We start from the raw sequence: 22,350 nt of genomic DNA on the forward strand, positions 1-22,350 counted from the left end.
ATTAAACCTTCAGACGTACATAACTCAGCTGTAGACGTGCTTTGGAGTCAGTTCCTCACTCTGCACTGCGCTGTTGCCGCCGACAGGGGTCGCACTTTCTCGTACCGTGATGTGATGTTAGTGCACGAGCTTATGCGAGTGCGATGCGAATGCAGCGGTGCCATAAAGTCCGACTTATGCCACAGAAAAACATGGCATAAATGTGAATTTATGCCTCGCAATGCTATAAAAAATATCACTTGCACGGTGTCTCGGTTCGCTCTTAGAAACAGATCCCTTTTTCTTTGCACCTGTGATGGTGGACTAATTTTCTCAGTGCACCAGAACAAAGCTATTTCAGCGTAAGCTCCTCGACACTTTACTATACCAATCTTAATGATTACTCTGGTTCTGCAAACTATCTAAACGGCTCCTCGTTCGCACTAACTGGTAAGATATTGAATATAATTTTATCTGATCACCTGCACCCCTCTCTTTGCCTATATTACTAGCGTTCGACGACTCTCTGGTGAAACCTCTGAGTTGACCTTTAACTACGTTTTTACTTACATTTAGGTTTTTGATGAATTTTAAAAAACTAATTATAGCACATGTGCCTGTGCCGGCATTTGATTACAGATTTAGGACTGACCATGCTTTTCCTTTTTGCCTGTATTGCATCATGGGTATCTTCTGGATATCGTTAGCTTTGACATACACTTGCCTTCTAAAGCAGAATACATTCTCGTATCCTCGATTTTTCCAGCCAGATAGGATGAACTTGTAGTTTATTTAACTCATGTATTATTTCCTCGTGCGTGATAATCGGATAAACATTTGTTGCCGCTGCGGGCCGTAGAAATTCAATGAGCTGTCCTGGCTTGTGGGTTGCGGGAAAAAAGCCAAGATTATGCACACCTTTCTTTTTGAAACGATAACTTTATTAAACCGTGTTCGATAATTTGAGAATTAGCGCGATAGGCTCCAAAAGCTCCGTTGCTGGAGTGAGAGTAGCGACCGTCTATTGCTAACTAACAGCTCTCATTCAAATTAATAATCACCTTCTATCCCCGCTCGTTGAGCGCTCTCACTCAAAATCCCTTCTCTCACTCCAGCAACCCTGTCCGAAAGCGCCAAAACCCAACAACATTAGATATAAGCAAGGGCTTGGAGTAGTTCACTAGACGGCGAATGGAAAATTTGTTTCCCTCAACTTCAATTACTCGGTCCGTAAGGTCTTGTACCAAAGCTTTGTCGGAGAGGTAGATGCACACTCAATTTAGTGAAATGCGTGACACAAATCTGACGTTCTTGGATTAGACAATCGATCCCACGGCAATTGTGTATGGATGAATCGGAATACATTTAATCGAATCTATAATTATGGCTTCCTCTTTCGTTAGGTATGTTGGGTACGATGACAATATTCACGCTAACATATACGCTATATAGGCTAGGCAGGTAACATAAATAGTATTTATTAAATACTCGATTGATTTATTTTGACCAACATATAAATAATTTGCAGAATATTTAAAAATGTATAATCCTGATATTATTAAAATTTATAAAAAAAAATTTGTCATATAGTAAATTACCAATAATATCGTGAATATCTTTTAGTCACCGAGAAAAATCTGTCAAGCGATGAATGATATTTTTGTGTTGCTCAAGAGAATTTTCCGTCTCTAAAAGAACTTCTAATCGATTATTTGCAATGTAACCTGCATTTTTTGGCCATCACTAACTTTTTTGTGAGTTTGCAAATGAACTTTACTTACTTTTAAATGCTAGTTGTGTATTTTTTTATGCGGACTTGCAAATTTTTTTTGCTCTCTATTTTTTCTTTGTGTGAAGTCCTGCAGGAGATATATGCCCATGTGCAGGAGAGATTTTTGACCCCCCCCCCCCCCCCCCCNTTACCCCCCCCCCCTCCCCCATTTCTTTTCTTCTATACAAGAAAATAAAATTTAAATTTCGTCTTTGCATGCAACTACTACAGGAGACAAAACAAAATTAAAGTCATGATATACATTTATCTTACCTGCAAATGATATGGATCATCAGAGGAATTCGAAGAAATTGACGATGTGATTTTGTAAGAAAGATTTTTTTTATGCAATCTCAAAATATCATGTGGACACGCTTCTGCAGCCATTATGAAAAGATCTGAAAAAAATTATGCATGAAACATTTCAATTTTATACAATGCAAGAAATTCAAGTTCTTTAATATTTTATTTAATACTTTACATATTTCAATAAATATATGACACAAAAAAAATTATAGCAACAAAAAATTGCATCGAAGTTTTGTCACTTCTCAAATACTTCAATCTTCATCTATTTTTATCGTATTGAAAAAAAAATTTATTTCAGATTTTTATATTGAATTCTTCAAGTTTCACCTTAAAATAACTTGATTTTTTTGAAAATTGATTTTTTTTGCTTAAAAAGTCCTTTAACATCTCAAAGATATCCTGTAAAAATTTCAAATGTGGATCTACTCTCAAAGTGCCCAACTTTTGAATGTAGCGCGGGCCTCATCATCCATGCGCGCGCCGCTCAGGCGTTCACACCGCGTACTACTATACTGTACATTATAGTGTATAGTAGTGTATAGAATAGTAAGATAATGTTAAGAAGTACCAGAAAGAATCTACAGAATAAGGACTTCAATCTAAAAGGCCAATTGTACGGTGCAGGAATTGCATACTAAAGATATTGTGTTTTATCTTTCCTTTCTACTACTCAAAACTTTAAACTCCTTTTTCTCGAATTCACTTTTTCAAAATCGGGCGGTAAGATTTCTCGAACAATTTTCATCCGATCGACTTGAAATTGTAACTGTCTATTCTTGACTGCTTTCTCTACAGAAGTACCTGGGGGTTTTGTAAAATATTAATTTTTTTAAAAGTTATTAACAATTTTTACGCGAATTTTTAGTGTTTTTTTATACTTTTTGTAAAAATGACGCCATTTTGTAAAAAAACGATTTAAAAACAAAAGCCCAGATACTTCTGTTGCTGTTATGTATATTTTCGAAATTTTTGTGGCTCATGTTCATAACTTTAAAATTACGCTTTTCAAATGTTGTATAAACAAGAGCTTTTCACCGAATTTTAATATTTAGTATATTTTTTTTAATATCCGATCCCGAAAATTTGATGAATTTTTTGATGTTCAGGGTGGTTTACCGCCTTAAGGTAAGGTCGTAGAGGCCATCTGACTTCAGATTTGGATTCAGCATTCTCGAAAACCTACATAGGAATGGTTTCCGATTTTTCAACCTTTTTTATAATTTAGCCTTCAAATGACCTTTAGGGGACAAAACAGTGTTGAAACCTGAAGTGATAATTATGCAAATGAAAATGCATTAATTAAGTTTAAACAAATGTAACATTTTTCCATGTTTCTTTGCTTCATTGTGAATGAAAAAAATCATAATAGAAGTCATTAATTCCCATTTTTTATTGTAGATTCAAAAAGAGTGAAAATTTTCAGACCGTATATGTCTTTTTTCAAGGTCATTTTAAACGCGCTACAGATACAAATAAAACCCTAATTTTAGCGTGCATTTTTCAGACTTGAAGTTTTACTTTCGTTCCAAATTTAAATATACAAGTAAAGGTACCATTTTGAAAAATCGATTTTTGGTTCGATGTAACTCAGAGTTTATGTTCAAGGTCAAATTTAATAACATTGAATTCCTTTGCAAAAAATACGTTGAATATGGGGTTTTTGCATTTTTGGATTAAAGTCCAAAAATTTAGATTAATAAAAATTTTAAAAAACATTTAAAATTGTTATGTTTAAACTAATTTTTTACAGTGTTAACAACAATAAAGCGTCATTCTAATACATCCATTGGACAGTAGAGCTTTTCAACTCTTAGAATATGTAGGTTTTATTTTTCTTTGACATAATTTATACAGCTTTGAAGAGAGTTATGTTGGTTGGAATGTTTTGCATTGAAGAAGTTTGTTTTGTAAAATGTCTGATATGATATCGGCCAAAGTGAGGTTTTGTGTCGATCAGTTCATTAATGTTGTTCTTATCGATGATATTCACGAATAACTATAACTATCACGAATAACTATAACGAGAACAATAACTATCTAATAGAAAAGCTTTTGATTTGAATACTATTTCGAATTCGAATACAGTAACTTATAAATTATAGTCTATTAGTAAGATTAATAAGATAACTTTATGTTATCTTGAAATATTGCAGGTAATAAAAGGTTGCGTTATAATGAACCATATAGACAAGATTAAATCAACGATTTTTACGAAGATTATCATTTCTTCGAACAAGGGCATAAAAATTTGGTGGGCAATAAACAGCAGCGAAAAACTCCTTTTTGCATTGAAGAGAAAAGTTTTTCGCTGCAGTTTATTGTTTGGCTTTGGATTTCTATCTTCATAGACTTACGATTATTTTAAAATATTTATAATAATCATTTTTTCTACCTTCAACTTCTACATCTGTTATATCCTCTGGATAAAAACTGATAGTTTCCAATGTTCCATTGATGATACAAAAAATTTTTTTCATATCCTCATATTTTTGACAAAGACTCATTTTCCGTTTGTACATGTTGATGATTTATACCACAGCAATCAAATCTATAATTGAAAAATCAGTTTCGTTAAAAATTATATGGCGTAATCTGAATACAGTTAAATTCACTTAAGGGGGAGGTATGGTCCTGACCTTGAACAATTTTGAATTTTTTTTATTGTTTTATTTGATTGTTTATACTTTCAAGAGTATTCTGTTGAAATTTCAGCCCAAACGGAGCAAAATTGACGAAAATATTGAATTTTCAGTTCTATGACTATTATGTATCTAATATTTAATGTTGTATGTTTGAACTGCGATCTCTCAAAATGACATTTTTCAAATCGGTGAGAAACGTCACTCAAAAAATATCCAACCGATCCTTTTGAAATTTCGCACAGTTCTTCATTAATTCTTTGAGCAGGTACTGACGTCGAGACATTTTGATTTTTCCGAACATTTTTTTGTTTATAACAAATTTTCCGAAAAAAAAGGTCGATTTTTCATGTCTGGACGCAATTATAACATTTTTTTCAACTTCAAAATTACGTCATGTTTGAGAACGCCACCGCTAGAGGGCGTCGACTCACGAAGTCGCACGCGCAGTCAAAGTAGGTGGGTTCTCTGCATAAGACAGAGCTCGGCTCACGGCATTGTGTGACTCCCTGGCAGAGGCTAGAGGTAGGTGCAAGGGCGCTTGAGTTCGCGGTCGTAGAGATTTATCTCTTGGCTCGCTGTGAGCTTACGGTGTTGTCGGTCGGAGAATTTGTTCTCGGCTCGCTGACGATGCTAGTAAAGTGACGGTCGTGAAGACAACCCAAGCTCGCTGTCACTCAAGTGTTCCTTGTAGCCTGCCGGCTAGCCGAGCTGCTTTTTGAAAGCGCGACTCTTGCGACGTTCTACAAGAGTCAGCTACTTTTCGGCCCGCGCGGCGCTAAATCTCACGATTTTACACGTTCTTCGCTGTATTTCAGCTAGTAAAAATAAAATGTACTCTCTGGAAAATATGCATTACGATAGGAAATTTCCTCGGCTTTCGATTGAGACTACTTAAAAAAATCTTAAAATTGCATTTTTTGAGATATTTAATGTTATAAGTTTATTTTTAAAATTTTTCGTGGAAAATGGAAAATTTTCAAAAATCTGACTTCACCATCAGCAAGCTGAGAAAATTTCCAATCGAAATCATATGTCACATATTTTTTTAAAGTGCGTTTAGGAGGTTTTACAGCGAGATAGAAATTAAGCAATTTCGCTTAAAAGTGCCGTGCGGCCGCCGCGCTAGGACACTTGGGCTGAAATGCCTCATATATGCACTGCAGCTATGCACTTTTAATTATTGGACTTTTTTTGGGGTTTGGCAAATTAACTTTGGATATGTATTTTGTTGAACATCGGAAAATTGGATCTTTTATACCTTTGGACATTTTTTGAATTTTGAGTTTTGGATCTTTTTGCATTGGAGCGTTTGTTTTGGACCGTTTGTCTCCCTTCCTTATCTTGCTTGTATAGTTTTTTCACCAAGACTTTCGACGAGCGATACCGATCAAAAAAGTCTTTAAAATTATTGAAAACTTTTATCATCACTTAATAACTCTTTATAATTCTAATATAAAGATAAAGATTCTAATTTATAATAATTATTGTAACTTGTAAACATTTTTTTAAATTAAATAAGGGACTGCTTTGTTGGTCTGAATATTTTGGAAACCAAATATTAGGTTTCACATAAATTTAGAAAACTTATTTATATTATTTAAAAATCGTACAAATTTTTATTAAGTCTTGAAAATCATGGTACGAAATCCGAACATTTACAAGAATTTTTAAGACTTATTTAGACTTTTAACGAGTTTTTAAGAATAAGAGTGGTGATAAATTTCCGAAGCGGTTAACATATCTTATAAAAATTTTTTCTATAGACGCTTTTTATTGGTACAATATATTGCTGTAAGTCTTCGTACCGTCTTGGTGCGGGACTACGCTCTTGGTGCCTGCCGGCAAGTTTTATGCTGCCACGCGGCAGCGAATCGGGTGGACTTTTGAAAATAAGGCGAGGAGCAGGCGCTCTACACGGTGTCTTCGCCGAAAAGCTCCTTCAGGAGTTTCGGGTCGACATGGACGCGACGATCGGCGTTGATATAAATAAGTTCACCTGCATGCCAGGCTAACATCTGGGCTATCTTGTTTGCTCGTGTATGTATTTTGATATCTTTCCTGCTGCTGGCGGGGTTCTTTCCATGCTCCTTCCTTCTCCGAGACCTGGGGTGGCATTTTTCATTCACCTGGTGCCAACAAACTTCTCCCTAGCAACGTGTGCGCCGGTGTTTCTTTGAGGGTCCCGTTGAGCCGATTTCTCAGTTGGAATAATATGATCGGCAGTTGTTCGTCCCATCGCTTGTGCATCTCATTCTGCAGCTGTATGCGCAACGCTTTTTTCACTTCCTAGTTGCGTCTCTTCGTTAGATTCGCCCTTGGGTGATACACCGCCGTTGACCATCGATGAGCCTGAAATTTCGCGCAGGCTGCCCCCAATCGGTGGCTAGTGAATTCAGAGCCGTTGTCGGTAAGAATCGCCTTCAGGAATCCCCAACGCAAAAATACCTCTCTCTCCAACATGTTAACGGTTGTGCTGGCATCAGCCGTGGCGATGGAGAATGCCTCGATCCACCTCTCGAACAGGTCGGTCACCACCAACACGTAGCGACTTCCCGTGTTCGTCGTCAGGTATAGTCCCATGTAGTCCAGTCCGACCATTTCCCACGGCTGATGAGGTGCGTGCGACGATGTTGGAGCCTAAATTGTCTTCGCCTTCTTTGTCGTCTGACATGTCTTTCAACGGCTGACGTATTCTCGGACGTCCTTCTGCACATTATTCCAGTGGTAGTAGCGCTGTAACGCTCGCAGGGTCTCACTCATACCCGGGTGACCAGCTATCACGTCGTCGTGGCGTGCCTGCAGTACCCTCGTCCTTATGCTGCCTGGTATGTCGATTTTCCATTTTTTCTGTTTACGTAATCGCACCCAGATCAGTCCGTTCTCTCGTCTCCAATCGCGGTAGTCTTCGGCTGGTCCATTGAATGCTTCTCTTTATTGCGCCTCCTGCGCTTGTTTTCCCTTCCTGTGCAGTGCTCGATGTTGAATTGGAACTCCTGCAGTAAGAGCGCCCAGCGCGTCAGCTTGTTGCGTGTGTTTTTACTGCCGGTGCGTAAGGTGAATGGTCGATCCTCGAGGTATGGTCTAAACTTCTTTACTACCCAGACGATCGCCAAGCACTCCTGCTCGTTGCAGTGGTATGTCGCCTCGGTGGGAATGAACTTAGCGCTTGCATACGCGATAATCCATCGCTCCGGTGGGTTTGGCTGCTGTTATAAGCCCGTGGCCCGTGCCTCTGGCGCTCGCGTCCGTTTGCAGTACATATTGTTCTTGCGGCAACGGTCGTGCCAACCTGAGCGGTGCCTTGAACGCGCTCTTGACCTCGAGGAAGGCTTCCTGTGCGGCTGGAGGCCAGCGGAACGCTTCCTTTGTTCGGATTAGATCCGTCAGCGGCGCCAGCCGTGTTGTGAGGTTTACCACGTATTCCCGCAGCCAATTACACGCGCTAATGAATGCTTGCAGTTCTTTCTTCATACGTGGTACTGGCGCTTCCGGCACGGCAATGAGGTAGCTCGGCTTCACCTCGTTGCCGTCTGGATCGACGATGAACCCGAGGTACTCGATAGAGCTCTGTCCGATGTGCAATTTTTCCGTTGAGCATCGCAGTCGATGTACGCTCAATTGCTCCAGCACTCGAGCAAGGTGCTGCAAATGCTCTTCCCAGCTCCTCGAGTACACCACGATGTCGTCGAGATAGACGATGCAGAACTCGTTCAGGTAGCCGGCCAAAACCTCCTGTGACATCAGCTTCTGGAATGTACCAGGTCCCCCTTTTACACCGAAGGGCATAAATCGAAACTGGAAAGTTCCCCCTGTCGGGGTCGTGAACGCTGTGTACTTTTTTGAGCCCGCGTCCATCGGTATCTGTCAGTAGCCACTCTTGAGATCGAAGGTCATAAAAACTTTCGCCTCGCTCAAGTCTCGGAGCGCGTCGGTGATCCGCGGAATCTCTTGCGCCGTGTCCTCCGTCATGTCGTTGAGCTTGCGGTAGTCTACGCAGAAACGGTAAGCTCTTCTTTCTTCTTGGCCATGACGATCGGTGAGCTGTACGGTGAATCGCTGGGTTCGATTGTCACTTCTGCGAGCATATCCTGTACCTGCCTCTCTTCTCTTCATTGTAGCGGTATGGATTCAGATGTACCGAAAGTTTTTAAATACGCGGTAAACGAATTAAAGAAACTATAGTTTCGTTACATGCTTACATAATGACCAATCGATTTGCACAGTCAACAGCACGAGTCAGAAGCTCAAACAATTTTAATTTACAAGCACAATAGTATATTACGTGACAAGGGACGAAAGTCGAACTTCCGTCCCTGCGAGGTTATGCACCCGAGGCGAAGCCGAGGGTGCAAGCTCGCAGAGACGGGCGTTGGACTTTTGTCCCGAGTCGCGTATACGATTTTTCTTTATCCCCGCTCGAAAGTACGTTTTCTTAACATAGTTAAGAAATATTTTATTAAAAAAAATTGTATCCATGAATTTACGCTTACATGGCAAAGCCCGCCGACATTTGCGGCCCGAGCGCAGCGAGGGCTGCTGGTCGACGGTGGGCTTTGCAACAAATATCATCAATAATAATGTTAATTCATTAAGATTATTTTTCGGTAGTGGACGCTATACCCTTTAAATTGATACCTACGTAGGCCAGGCCTGAATGTAGGATCAATTTTTTATTTACCGTGATTGTAAGACACATCTACGTGTTCTCTTTGGAAAGACTCGTGAAAAAACGCTACTAAGAGACGGTGTATTAACTGATTGAATTGGAGCATCTAACCGATGATTTTCACTTAAGTTTAAGTAAAAATTAAACTTAAGTAAAAATTAAACAAAAAACTTAGCCTACGGTGGAAGAAGGGCAGGTCCCAATAGACGGCGACCAATCAATCTATAAAATTAGTGAAAATTAACATCTCTCGACTTCTTGTACACCAAATAACGATGATATGGGCAAGGGTCTCGGTAGCTCAGATGGTAGAGCACTTGCCGGCTAAAGGCAATGTGTCGCCGGTTCGAGTCCGGCCTGAGCCTATATTTTTCGTTCGGTGTACAATATTTAAAAACTAATAAATATTACGACTGAATATGGAAAATCATCGGTTAGATGCTCCAATTCAATCAGTTAATACAACGTCTCTTAGTAGTGTTTTTTCGCGAGTCTTTCCACAGAGAACACGTAGATGTGTCTTACAATCGCGGTAAATAAAAAATTGATCCTACATTCAGGCCTGGCCTACGTAGGTATCAATTTAAAGGGTATAGCGTCCACTACCGAAAAATAATCTTAATGAATTGATATTTCGGGGCGCGTAAAAATTAAAAATTAAACAAATAAAAATGTTTATTAGTACATAACTAATATTATTAATAAATAATTGTAAATCATAAATAACTATGGCGTTAATAAAAAACCGCTGCCAATTTATTGGCAAAGAGCTTCCTCATAAAAAATAATATTAACAAAAGGCATCGGTTATTAACTTGAAAATTCGTAATTTTAAATTTTGATTCACTGTCTAGTGTCCTAAGTACGTTAGATCACGACCATCAGAACTATCAATGTAGTTTCCAAATATATAAACCAAATTGTCCTACGAGGTCTGGTTCAGAATCTCGTTTTCGAGCCTATCACAGAGCTCCCTCTATGAGGAAGCAAAAAAACAACTTTTCATTTCGAGTCGTTAATTTTGAAAATATTCGGTGAATTTCTATTTTTTTGGTCTTAAATTAAAGTTTGACTGCTCTGCTTCCATTCTACCGTAAAAAAATATAAAAATTCCTTCATTTATACATGAAAAAATCGAAAAAAAATTTTTTTTTCAAAAAAAACCATTTTTCATCCCGATACAATGAAGCATAACTCTTTAACTACTCGGTGGATCCTAATTTATATTTATAAATTTGTAATTTATTATAAATAAATGTTATTATAAAAATAGGTATTATAAAAAATGGATTATAAAAATTTGCATTTATAAAAAAAAGAATTATAAAAAAAATTTTATAAAAAATGTCCCCCCACCTTTCAATTAAGTTATTCACTCAATCTGAGGTAGTCGAGTAGAAACTTGAGTGACCTAGAATAACGTTTAAAGGTGAAAGAATTTTTCAAAATATATTATAAAAATTAACATATTTTGACTGTCTTTGTTCTCTTACATCTCATTTTTTATTACAACTATTATCTTTAACGATTTAAATTTCGGATTCAAATTGAAGGTAATGAAATGTGTACGTCAAATTATGGCTATTCAATTTTGATACTTCATAGAATTGTTAGTCTTTTAATATTTATTCAATCTGGCATATGAACGTCAGAAACTAAATCAATATAATTCATCTATTGCATAGTCGAAACCAAACGGTAATTGAAATATAGGTTACCGTAGTCATGGAGATAATAACTTTCGCGCGATATTGACGGGGAGCAAAAGTATTACTTTCGTCCCCGAATTCGAAGATGAAAGTACGTACTTTCGAGCATGGGATGAAGAAAAATTTATAATAAACCTTCTTCAATTGTGCTAAGAAAACTGAGTGCGGGAAACTGCGAGATCGTGGGAGATGAAAGATACGCGATAAAATGTGATTTTATCAGTAAAGCGTACACGGGGAGCATGGGACCTAATTACATTTTAATTTGTCATTTTGCGCTGGAGTGATGATATGTGACGTTTGTAAACACCAGTATGGCCATGATAACGGCATATTTCTTTCGCTTATTTTAGAATTGGAGAGTTTAAAAAAATCATATTATCTATTGTTCAATTTAAAAGTATTATTTACTAATTATTATATAATTGTTCGTATGTTAATTTAAATGAAAACGTGTTACTTTTCACAGGAAACGTACATATATTATCGATGAGGTGTATTTTTTTCACGGCATCCAATGTGGTGTGTTTTGTTTTAAGGCATCCAATGAGATGTGTTTTTTTTCGTAGCATTTTTCTCTGTGTTTTGACTCATATACACGCACACAACTCATACAGATGAAGCGATCGAGATGAAGCACAGCAGCAAAACGGGAAGACGATAGTGTTATGAACTAAAATGAAGAAAAGTTGAATGAAATTCCATAGAAAAACTCAACCAAGGAAAAGGACTCTGATGTTTCACTTCTGGTATTTGGCTCATTTAACTATATAAAAGCCCCAGAAATGAAACTTCAGTGTCCTTTTCCGTGGTTGAATTTTTTTTATGGAATTTGATTCAACTTTTCTCAATTTTTGATTCCTTGATTTTAGATTTTTTTAAATTGTTTCAAAACTTCATTTTTCATGCTATTCTTCAAAATTTGTTAAGATTTTTCAAGATTTTTCTTGTTTTATTAGCTGATGTTTTCAATGAATTAAATTTAGAGTAGTTTCACTTCCAGCGGTCCATAGACAGCTAACTTAATATTTTAGATTTACTCAAATTTCTTAGGTATTCTTTTTAATAAAATCTCAAAAAAAATGCAGCCTCGACAATGAATTGGGTTTGATTTGCAATTTACAAATTAGTTATGACATGCATGAAGGTGTACTCTGATCTCTACAGGTGCACTCTGATCTTATAGCGTATGCAGACGATACGGCATTTATTTATGAGTGCGGATACTTGGTCCCAGTTATCAAACAGAATGACACTAAAGTTGGATCAGGTTTATTCTTGGTTATATGTTAACAAACTTGTGCTTAATTTGAATAAATTTGTGTATATTGTCTTTGGAAAGAGACGTGAATCGTTGCCGGACCGGTTCGACATCAATATGAATGGTAATGCTTTGAATAAAGTCAACTATGCAAGATATCTGGGTGTTACATTTACATTTGACGAACGGATGAAGTGCAGCATTCACGTCGATGACATTGGCAAAAGAACGAAGTACTTGATCTACATATTTCATCGACTCAAACTTTCCCTATCCAGAAGTCAATTGGTGCAAATTGTGCATGGACTATTCTACAGTGTGGCTGCATATGGAATCATAGGATGGGGTGCCGTCTATGGTATCAGAAGAATATTAATGTTAAGATTACTACTGCGTCGATACTGTGACTTGAGGAATGAGTATGAGGATAGACCTGCCAATACCCAGAATAGAAGCTTACAACTCCCGCATTGTGTTACAGAGTTTGAACACATAACCTACATGTATTGTACGTCGAAGTGTTTTAATGAATCGCCCTCTGAATTTGAGGATAAAGTGGTTGAGTATCTTTCGCTTAAATCCAAATTGAAAAGTGTTATAAGAATATTGCCTATGTGGTTATCAATATCTTAAGGGCTCCAAGGGGGCTCAAATAATTATATAGGGTGCGGCAAAAGTATGGACACACCTGGAAATTTCGCGGAATAAGCGTAGAAAAAAAATCGAAAACCTCATATCCGACGTATTTTTTGACGAGGAATCCAATGGTGACCTTGAATTTGACCTTGAATATAACCTTCAAGCCCCAGTGACCCAAAAATCGATTTTTCAAATGGAAATCCCCATTTTTTATGACAGATTTAAAAAGAACGGAAAATTTTACGTTGAAACATGTAATTTGTTTTTTTTTTAAGGTTATTTTAAGGGCGTCACAGACGCGAATAGAACCCCAATTTAACCTGAAATTAACTTCAATTAAGGGCTTTTTTTCTCATTGTACCGCCTGCTTAATGACCTTAAAAAAAAACAAAATACATAGTCGAACGTAACATTTTTTGCTCTTTTCAAATCTGTTATAAAAAATTCGGGTCACCGCGCGAATAATCGATTTTTGGTTCACCGTAGCGTATAGGTTATGTTCAAGGTCAAATTGAAGGTCACCATTGAAAAGAGCGGAAAATGTTACGTAAAAATATGTATTTTATTATTTTTTTTAAGGTCATTTTAGAGGCAGTACAATTAGAAAAAAAACCCTTCCTTGAACTTAATTTCAGGTTAAATTGGGGGGGTTCTATTTGCGTCTGTGACGCCCTTAAAATGACCTTAAAAAAAAACAAATTACATGTTTCAATGTAAAATTTTCCGTTCTTTTTAAATCTGTAATAAAAAATGGGGATTTCCATTTGAAAAATCCATTTTTGGGTCGCTGGAGTTTGAAGGTTATGTTCAAGGTCAGATTCAAGGTCACCATTGGATTCCTCTTCAAAAAATACGTCGGATACGAGGTTTTCGATTTTTTTTCTAAGCTTATTTCGCGAAATTTCCAGGTGTATTCATACTTTTGCCGCACCCCGTATATTCCTATTTATAATATTAAGATGAACGAGTGAAAAAAAAATTTTTTCAGAAAACAGGCATAAAAGCCTTTTTCAATACTCCATTTGAAATTACTTTGTCCAGTTAAATATTTATAAACACTTAAATTAACTAGTATAAGTCTGTGAACCTACAGTGACAATCATTTAGGATATCTAAGCTGTTTGCCGTAAGATTCCAAGTGTTTGCATGACACGACTAAGTTGTAGGTCATTTCATTTACTTTGATGGATCATTATCCAGGATCAATCCAAAATTTTTTTCACTTTTTTAGTTAAAGAGGTCTGTACCCCACAGAGTCGAAAAATTTGTTTAATTTATATCTTTTTTTCTAAATCGAATATCGAAAAAAGGCTATGTGGGCAATTTCAAGCCGGGGTAACGTGTGAAAATTTCAAACACGTATTCCGGGAAATCTGGTCGGTGGAATTAGCTAAAATTTTTACCGGCTATTCAGAGCAACAAAGCGAATGTTCCCACAGAGCCGTTTTTTGATATTAGATTTAGAAAAAAAGATATAAATTAAACAAATTTTTCGACTCTGTCGATAAAATATGTGGGGTACAGACCTCCTTACTATAAATAGAAATAGATAATTATTGAATCCCCCTTTGAGCCCTTAATCTATTGAATTGTATTTGATATTGTACGAATTTCATTTTTATAACGCGTTTGTTTGTTTAGCAGTATGTTTAGTTTTTAAGTTTTTTTCTTTTTATATAAGTGCCATCCTGTGCACGGGCTTATGCCCCCTGCAGGCTTTGTACTTAATAATACAAAAAAAGGTTAATAAATAAATAAAATAAATAAATAAAAATACTTTCAATATATTTCAAAGTTCAGTAGTGAGTATGGAGGCTGCTGACACGAGTTTGTCTCACACTTTATTATGTTGGAAATGAATTTATTTCATACAGGCCTAGCACAGGCATGATCGCACATGTAGCCTGTAGACCTAAGTCTGTGCGAAGCATAAGTCATATTACATGCACATTACATGAAAATTGATTTTTGTGCATCGAAAAAGCAAAATTTTTAACTTTTACCCACTTTCGTCTAGTAGGAAATGAGGAGAAAAAATCTAGGAGAAATTTAGAGAATGGGTTCAGTTAGCATTTTTCCCGTAGAACAAAACCATATATATAATGATATGCTATAAATTCACGTACGAGCGTGAAAAACACTTTTTCAAAAAAATTGTCAGCGATAAATACCGAAAAGTTTCGATAAACGGTATTCTACGTGTACGTTATTGCGCCTTACCTCATTGTTTATACACTATAATAATATGTAGCTACTGTCCCGATTTAAAGTATAATGTAAATATTAATTCAGTCGCGTCTTGACAAGAATAGAATTACGCAAGTGCAAAATCCCTGCCTTATGGCCTTATGCCTTATTGGTTCTGAACAAGATTTCCATTAGAAGCTGCACGCACAGATTTAAAGCTACTGAAAGAATTGGATGATTTCAAAAGTTTTGAGCCAAAATCATGTACAGTTGTTTTTAAAAAATTATCCAATCACTTGTGGTATTTATCTAAAGAACTTGTATGCCAGCACTTTATAATGACTTTGTCAACCCGAGTGAGAAAAGAGAAATGATAAATAAATTAAAAACTCAAGATTCAGGAGAGAGAGAACTCTATCTAATTTTGAGAGAACTCTATCTACCACTTTCTTTAAGAACTCCTAAAATCTATAAAGAAAAGCGTCAAATTTGGGTCTCTTGAATTAAGTGATAGTGAATAATTTTAGCTTTCTAACCGTCAGTGGTTTGAAGGCTCATTGAATGAGAATGTTTATTAAATTAGAGGTTTATTAAATAATCACAACACTTTTTATGGAAAAAAAACCTTTCGGTAAAAAAAAACCAATGTATTTTATTCACTGTTTTTGTCACTTATACTTATACACGCATATACACACACACACACACACACAAAAGAATCAAGTTTCAACCAAGAAGGTGAATGAATTGCTATCGTTAGTCGTTTTTTCTAGAACAATCAGATCCGTTGGATCGAAGCGCTCAAAAACTAATAACCCTTCCGATCATGCACATACTAGCCGTTGGCCAGCCATCACCGCGCGCACGCGCAGGAGTCGCAGTTGTGCGTCTCTGTCGCATCACGTTCGTGACGCGACATGCTCCCGGCCCGAGCTGCCGAAGGAGTTGATTCCTTTCAACACATGAAGCAGTGTGAGATTTGATTTTTTTCAATCAGATGTATATTGATTATTCATATGAAAATTTTTATTTTAAATAGATTAATTATTTATTAAACAGTTTACAAAGAAAAATTAATTAAATGTTCAAGTATTGAAACGTAACGAAAAAAGTATAAAATTGAACGTATAATGTCAACAGTTTCCGTCGGAGTGACTGTTTCCCTTTTTTTTTGAATTTTAATCTAACATTGATTTAATTGGTAAAACGCAAATTTTTGTAATATTGCGTTTATACACGCCATTGCTCGTTTTGACTGATACTACTCGCACAATTCCATCGCTTCCAGGAAATGTCTCCATAATAACTCCAAGAGGCCACCGTGAACATCCTATTGCGTGATCCTCCATCAAAAGAACAACATCTCCAACTTTGAGCTCCGTCGATGATTCATGCCATTTTTGTCGTCGTTGTAATTCATGCAAATATTCCTTTTGCCACTTACTCCAAAAATCTTGCCGAGCCTTAGTGATAAAATTATAGGTCGAAAGACGATTATCAGGAACTGAAGTGATAGTTTCTTCAGGTATAAAATTAAACGGTCGTCCTATTAATATATGTGCCGGTGTTATAACTAAAGGATCGTTTGGATCAGCTGAAATGGCATATAGTGGTCGAGAATTTAAAACTGCCTCAATCTCAATTAACAACGTATTTAGTTGTTCATACGTTAATTTATGATCGTGTAACACTCTTTTCAAATGATGTTTGAAACCCTTTACTGCAGCTTCCCATAGACCACCAAAATGTGGTGATAATGGCGGATTAAAATGCCATTGTATACGTTTGGAAAGTGCAAAATTTTCTATGGTTTTTTGGTTTTCTGATGTCTCGATTAATTGATAAATTTGTTGCAAATCTTTATTGGCGCCCACAAAATTTGTGCCATTATCAGAATAAATATGCTCCGGTCTTCCTCTTCGTCCTATAAATCTACGTAATGCCGCTAAGAAAGCTTCAGTCGACAAATCGGTAGCAAGTTCTATATGCACTGCTTTAGATACCATACAAACAAATACACAGCCATACGTTTTTATAAATGTTTTGTTGCGATATCGTTTTTCCTTTATAATAAAGGGACCACAGAAGTCTACGCCAGTATGACAAAATGCTGGAGCTTCGTTTACTCTTACTTCAGGTAAATCAGCCATCTGAGCATGAGATTTTTTCGGTCGTTGCCGAATACATTCTATACATTGGTGAATTATTTTTCTAATTTGATTTTTCGCATTCAAGATCCAAAATCGGTTTCGAAGACTGTACATCGTAGTTTGAATCCCCGAATGTAAATTCTGGTTGTGAGTTTCACGTATCAACAGATCACACACGTGATGTTTATTTGGTAGTAAAAGAGGATGTTTCGTGTTATAAATTAAATTTGCCCTTTTTAAACGACCACCAACACGAATTAATCCATATTCATCCAGAAAAGGATTTAACTCGTCCAAAGAAGTTCTTTTCCGAAATGGAACTATAGTACTATCCTTATCTTTATCTTCAGCCGTAGCAAGTAATTTTATTTCTTTGTCAAATCTTTCTTGTTGTATTTTGGAAATAATCCATCGTTCAGCATCTCGTATTTCTGTTAATGATAGTTGAGTTCTCTGGCTTCTGGTATTTTTTAAAGTTTTCAAATTTTTCCAACGAAACAGATATGCCGTAGTTTTGATAAGACTTGAATATGAGGAAAATCGATCATAGAACTGAGAAAAAAATTCACTCTGTTTCTTTAATAATAAACATGTTGCTAATTTTAGTCCAGGAAGCTCCTTTAATTGTACGTTTGATTCTTCAGGCCAATCAACCTCAGGTTTTGATAACCACACAGGACCGTTAGTCCAGAGAGAATTTCTTAAAAATTCAGAAGGTAATTGTCCACGAGAAAGATGATCTGCCGGATTATCATCAGATCGTACATGTCTCCATTGAATTTCGTTTCCTAATGACTGAATATCTTTGACTCGGTTTGCTTCGAAAGTCCGTAAAAGATGCGGTGCCTTTTTAATCCAACTAACAAGGAGACCACATGAGATGTGGGTCACCAAATGTCCTGAAAATTTTTTTCTGGTCTCCTGGTATCTAATAATAAAGCCCTCTATGCTTAGTTTGATCCAATGGGCCTTAGGGCCCATTTTAGAAATCATTTTCTAGTTTATTGAAAAATCTTTGTGATTTTCTAACTCGTAATATGACATTTTAAACGGAAAATTGCACACTGTACAAGTCTCAGAATTAGTCAAAGAATACATTTGAATTTTTTCAGAATTTTTGAAACCTACAATCACTTATTTTCAAAAGTCTCTGAAATTCTTAAGAAAAAAGTAAAAAATTAAATTTGGGCCTTTGAAAATAGGTGATAGCAGGTCTCGAAAATTCTGAAAAAATTCAAATGTATTCTTTGACTAATTCTGAGACTTGTACATTGTGCAATTTTCCGTTTAAAATGTCCTATTACGAGTTAGAAAATCACAAAGATTTTTCAATAAACTAGAAAATGATTTCTAAAATGGGCCCTAAGGCCCATTGGATCAAACTAAGCATAGAGGGCTTTATTATTAGATACCAGGAGACCAGAAAAAAATTTTCAGGACATTTGGTGACCCACATCTCATGTGGTCTCCTTGTAAGCACTATTGTAGAATCTGACCAAAAAATCGTTCGATCTCTTTTAAATGTTAATTGTAACCTTATTTTTTCGTACAATTTCTTTAATAACGATGCTGCACATAACTCAAGGCGTGGTATAGTTATACCCTTTAAAGGCGCTACTCTGGATTTGCTACATAACAAACGCACCATCACCTTTCCTCTCGAATCAGTAGATCTGACGAATATGCATGCGCCGTATCCACGAATACAAGCGTCGCAGAATCCATGTATCTCTACGTTTACTGGATCGATAATCAAACATTGACGAGGTATTGTAAAGCTTTGTAATAAAGGTAATTGATTCGCTAATAAAGACCACCTGGTGTGAATTTCCTGAGGCAGAGACTCGTCCCAATTGACTCCCGCCTTCCAACAATCTTGCATGAGCACCTTAGCATATAGTAATACTGGTCCCAGCATTCCTAGAGGATCAAAAATTTTTGATATTTCTGACAAAAGAGCACGTTTAGTGTGTATTTTATTTAAATTTATCGATGCCACTGTGTATTTGAGACTATCGTGTTGAGAATCCCACATAATTCCGAGAGTTTTATGAATAGGATTTTCTTTGATGACGCAATCCAGGTTGAACATTTTATTATTTAGATTTTCTAAAGCTGATTCGTGATTGGAAGCCCACTATCTTATGGTAAAACCACCACGACTCAATAATTCGATCATTTCATCTCGGATTGTTGTTATTTCTTCTATTGAATTGGCTCCAGAAATAAAATCATCCACGTAAAAGTCTCGAAGTAACAATTGACTTGCCTTCGGAAATTCCTTAGCTTCATCTCGAGCCAACTGTTGAATCGTGCGAATTGCTAAGTATGGAGCCGATGCTGTACCAAATGTAACTGTATTTAATTGAAATGGTTTTATTTGACCTTGATCGTACCAAAAAGTTTTTTGAAACTTTCTGTCATCGGGATGAATTAAAATTTGCCGATACATTTTTTCAATATCAGCAGTGATTACATAACGATGTGTTCGGAATCGAAGCAATTGTTCCATAATGGTGTCTTGAATAGTTGGGCCTACCATGAGCACATCATTTAAAGAAATACCAGTCGATGTTTTAGCTGAGGCATCAAATACTACTCTGACCTTAGTCGTCTCGCTAGCTTCTTTGATAACTGCATGATGAGGTAAGAAATATCCTTCACTTGAATCGTCACATCTTGACATATGTCCCAATGAAATGTATTCGTTCATAACTCGTTCATACTCCTTTCGAAGAGAAGGCTTGAATTTAAATGTTCTTTCGAGATTGTGAAACCGCTTAAGGGCGTGTAGTCGAGATTCTCCTAATTGAGATACATTATCTCGAAATGGTAAACGCACGATATATTTGCCTGTACTATTTCGTTGAGTATGTTCACTGTAATGTCGTTCACAAACTAATTCGTCTCGTGTTTTCGAAGGTTCATGATCAAGATCTTCGATCGTCCAAAATTGTTCAATAATCTTATCTAATTTGATGATATTGCACGACGAGTTTTTGCGATTGTCCATATTTTCCGATCCACCAGCTACTACCCATCCTAAACAGGTTTTTTGCAACACAATTTCAGTTTCATCATGTTCACATTTGATTTGACCAACCGCTAAAACGGAAAGTGTCGTTCTTGAAGCCAATAAAACATCAATGGGTTTAGGGCTATGAAATTGTGGATCCGCCAATTGAATATTCTTTGGTATATTAAATAATTCACGAGGAAAAGGTTCGTTAGGAATGAAATCTGCTATAGTTGGCACTATTAAAAAATCTAATGTTCGTTGAAAATTATTGTAATTTGAATTTAATGTAGCTCTGATGTATTGATTAGAAATCATGCCTAAACCGTTGAGAGCTCCTATATTGACCATACAATTTTGCTTGGGTAAGTTTAATGCTTCTGCAAACCGTTTTGTCATTAGATTCACTGTTGAGCACGAATCCAATAAAACACGAGCTGCAACTAGTTGTTCATGTCTATTTTTAAAATTTACTACCGCCGTGGTCATCAATTGTGAATCAACTGGATAAGCTGTTGTAAAATCATGATATCGTGTTAGTCATAAAGGAGCATTACATCCTTGTGCTTGTCTAGATTCCAAATTGCTTTGAACCGACTCTCGTCGATTTGATTGGTGATCATTGTGTAACTGAGTTTTCTTATCAGCATGAAGAAGTGTATGATGCTCACGATTACATTTTTTGCATCGTTTTTCATTTGTGCACTGAGATTTGTGAAAATTCAGACAATTGCGACATAAATGTTGAGTTTTTATGAATTCCCAACGATCTGGAATATTCAATCTTTCAAAAGCTGGGCATTGATAAAGTCGATGTTTATCTAGACATTTCGGACATGAAGTTGACGTGGAGGTGACAAAGGTTTGTCCATTCAATCTTGGCTGTTTATATTGAGATTTATCTGAATTTTCTCCTAATCTTTTTTTTGTTGCGCTACGAGTCACTATATTATTCCTTTCTAGAGAATGTAATTTGAAAATGGACGCTTGAACAAATTTGTACAGCTCGTTCAGTGTCGGCAACGTATTCACATCTAATCGTTCTTCCCATCTTGATCGCGTAGCTGCTGGTAGACATCTTTCAATATGTCTGATGATCAGTTGGTCAATTGATTTAACTTCCAATTGTTCTAACATACTGGCATGTTGTCGAGCAGTATCCATTAATGATGATAATTCTGTTGCAGATGACTTTGTTATAAATGGTAAATCAATAATAGCATCAAGATGTTCAGACACCATAATACGCTTTTGGTCGTACGAATCGAGTAACGCTTGCCAAGCACGAGAATAATTCTCTTCACTAGCCGGAAATTCCGCAATTTTACTGAGCGCGGGTCCGGACAGCGAACTTTCTAGTTGTGTATGTTTTACTAAATTACTTATATCTGTTCGAGAATGTACCAAGGCAATAAACTTATTCTTATAAGTCAGCCATTTTTCTCGAGAACCGTCGAAAGTTGGAATTTTTACTGTAGGCAATTTCGGCATATCTTGCCGCTCAATTATAGTAACATTGCTAGCATTTTGCGATGAATTTTGAATAATGTTTTGCATTTTATTTATCTGTGTAGCTACTTCGTAGTAATTAGCTTCTATTTCAAAAAAAACATCGATGCGGGGATGATCAGCCTTTAACGACATGAGTTCATCATTGTATTTCATATAGTCTTTGTATAGACTTGAAACATTTGCCAATCGCAGATTTGCGTTAACAGGATCTGCTTGTGGTGAACTTATATATTTGTTTAAATTTTCTATATGTTTTTCAAGCATTTCACCTTTACGCACAATGTATGCTATACGATTTTCTTGAGCTGCCATTGTTCTATTGTTATCACTACTAACTGTTTTACGTTTAAGGTTACTTCATAACCTCACAGGAGGCACCATGAATATTTTTAGCTTTCTAACCGTCGGTGGTTTGAAGGCTCATTGAATGAGAATGTTTATTAAATGAGAGGTTTATTAAATAATCACAACACTTTTTATGGAAAAAAAAACCTTTCGGTAAAAAAAAA

At 36.3% G+C, this 22,350-nt stretch overlaps 1 protein-coding gene across 1 annotated transcript; it reads right to left on the minus strand.

The window, feature by feature from the left end:
* Window positions 1–19,450: 19,450 nt before the first annotated feature.
* Window positions 19,451–22,153, minus strand: LOC111694561. The gene is made up of 3 exons (XM_023463157.1): window positions 20,887–22,153; window positions 20,656–20,832; window positions 19,451–20,580 (listed from the first exon to the last, which is right to left on the minus strand). The coding sequence occupies exons 1-3, from the start codon at window positions 22,151–22,153 to the stop codon at window positions 19,451–19,453; spliced, it is 2,574 nt and encodes an 857-aa protein (XP_023318925.1).
* Window positions 22,154–22,350: the final 197 nt, after the last annotated feature.

The sequence above is a fragment of the Trichogramma pretiosum genome, unplaced genomic scaffold (assembly GCF_000599845.2).
Source record: "Trichogramma pretiosum strain Unisexual culture from Peru unplaced genomic scaffold, Tpre_2.0 scaffold28, whole genome shotgun sequence".
Lineage (NCBI taxonomy): Eukaryota > Metazoa > Arthropoda > Insecta > Hymenoptera > Trichogrammatidae > Trichogramma > Trichogramma pretiosum.

Excerpts from the sequence above, each read along its gene's own strand:
- LOC111694561 (XM_023463157.1), bottom strand. The coding sequence starts at position 22,153 with ATGGCAGCTCAAGAAAATCGTATAGCATACATTGTGCGTAAAGGTGAA. Across the intron at positions 20,833-20,886 it reads ATCTAGACAAGCACAAGGAT|TTGATTCACAATTGATGACC; the intron begins GTAATGCTCCTT and ends CAGCTTATCCAG. Across the intron at positions 20,581-20,655 it reads CAATATAGGAGCTCTCAACG|ATTTTTTAATAGTGCCAACT; the intron begins GTTTAGGCATGA and ends AACGAACATTAG.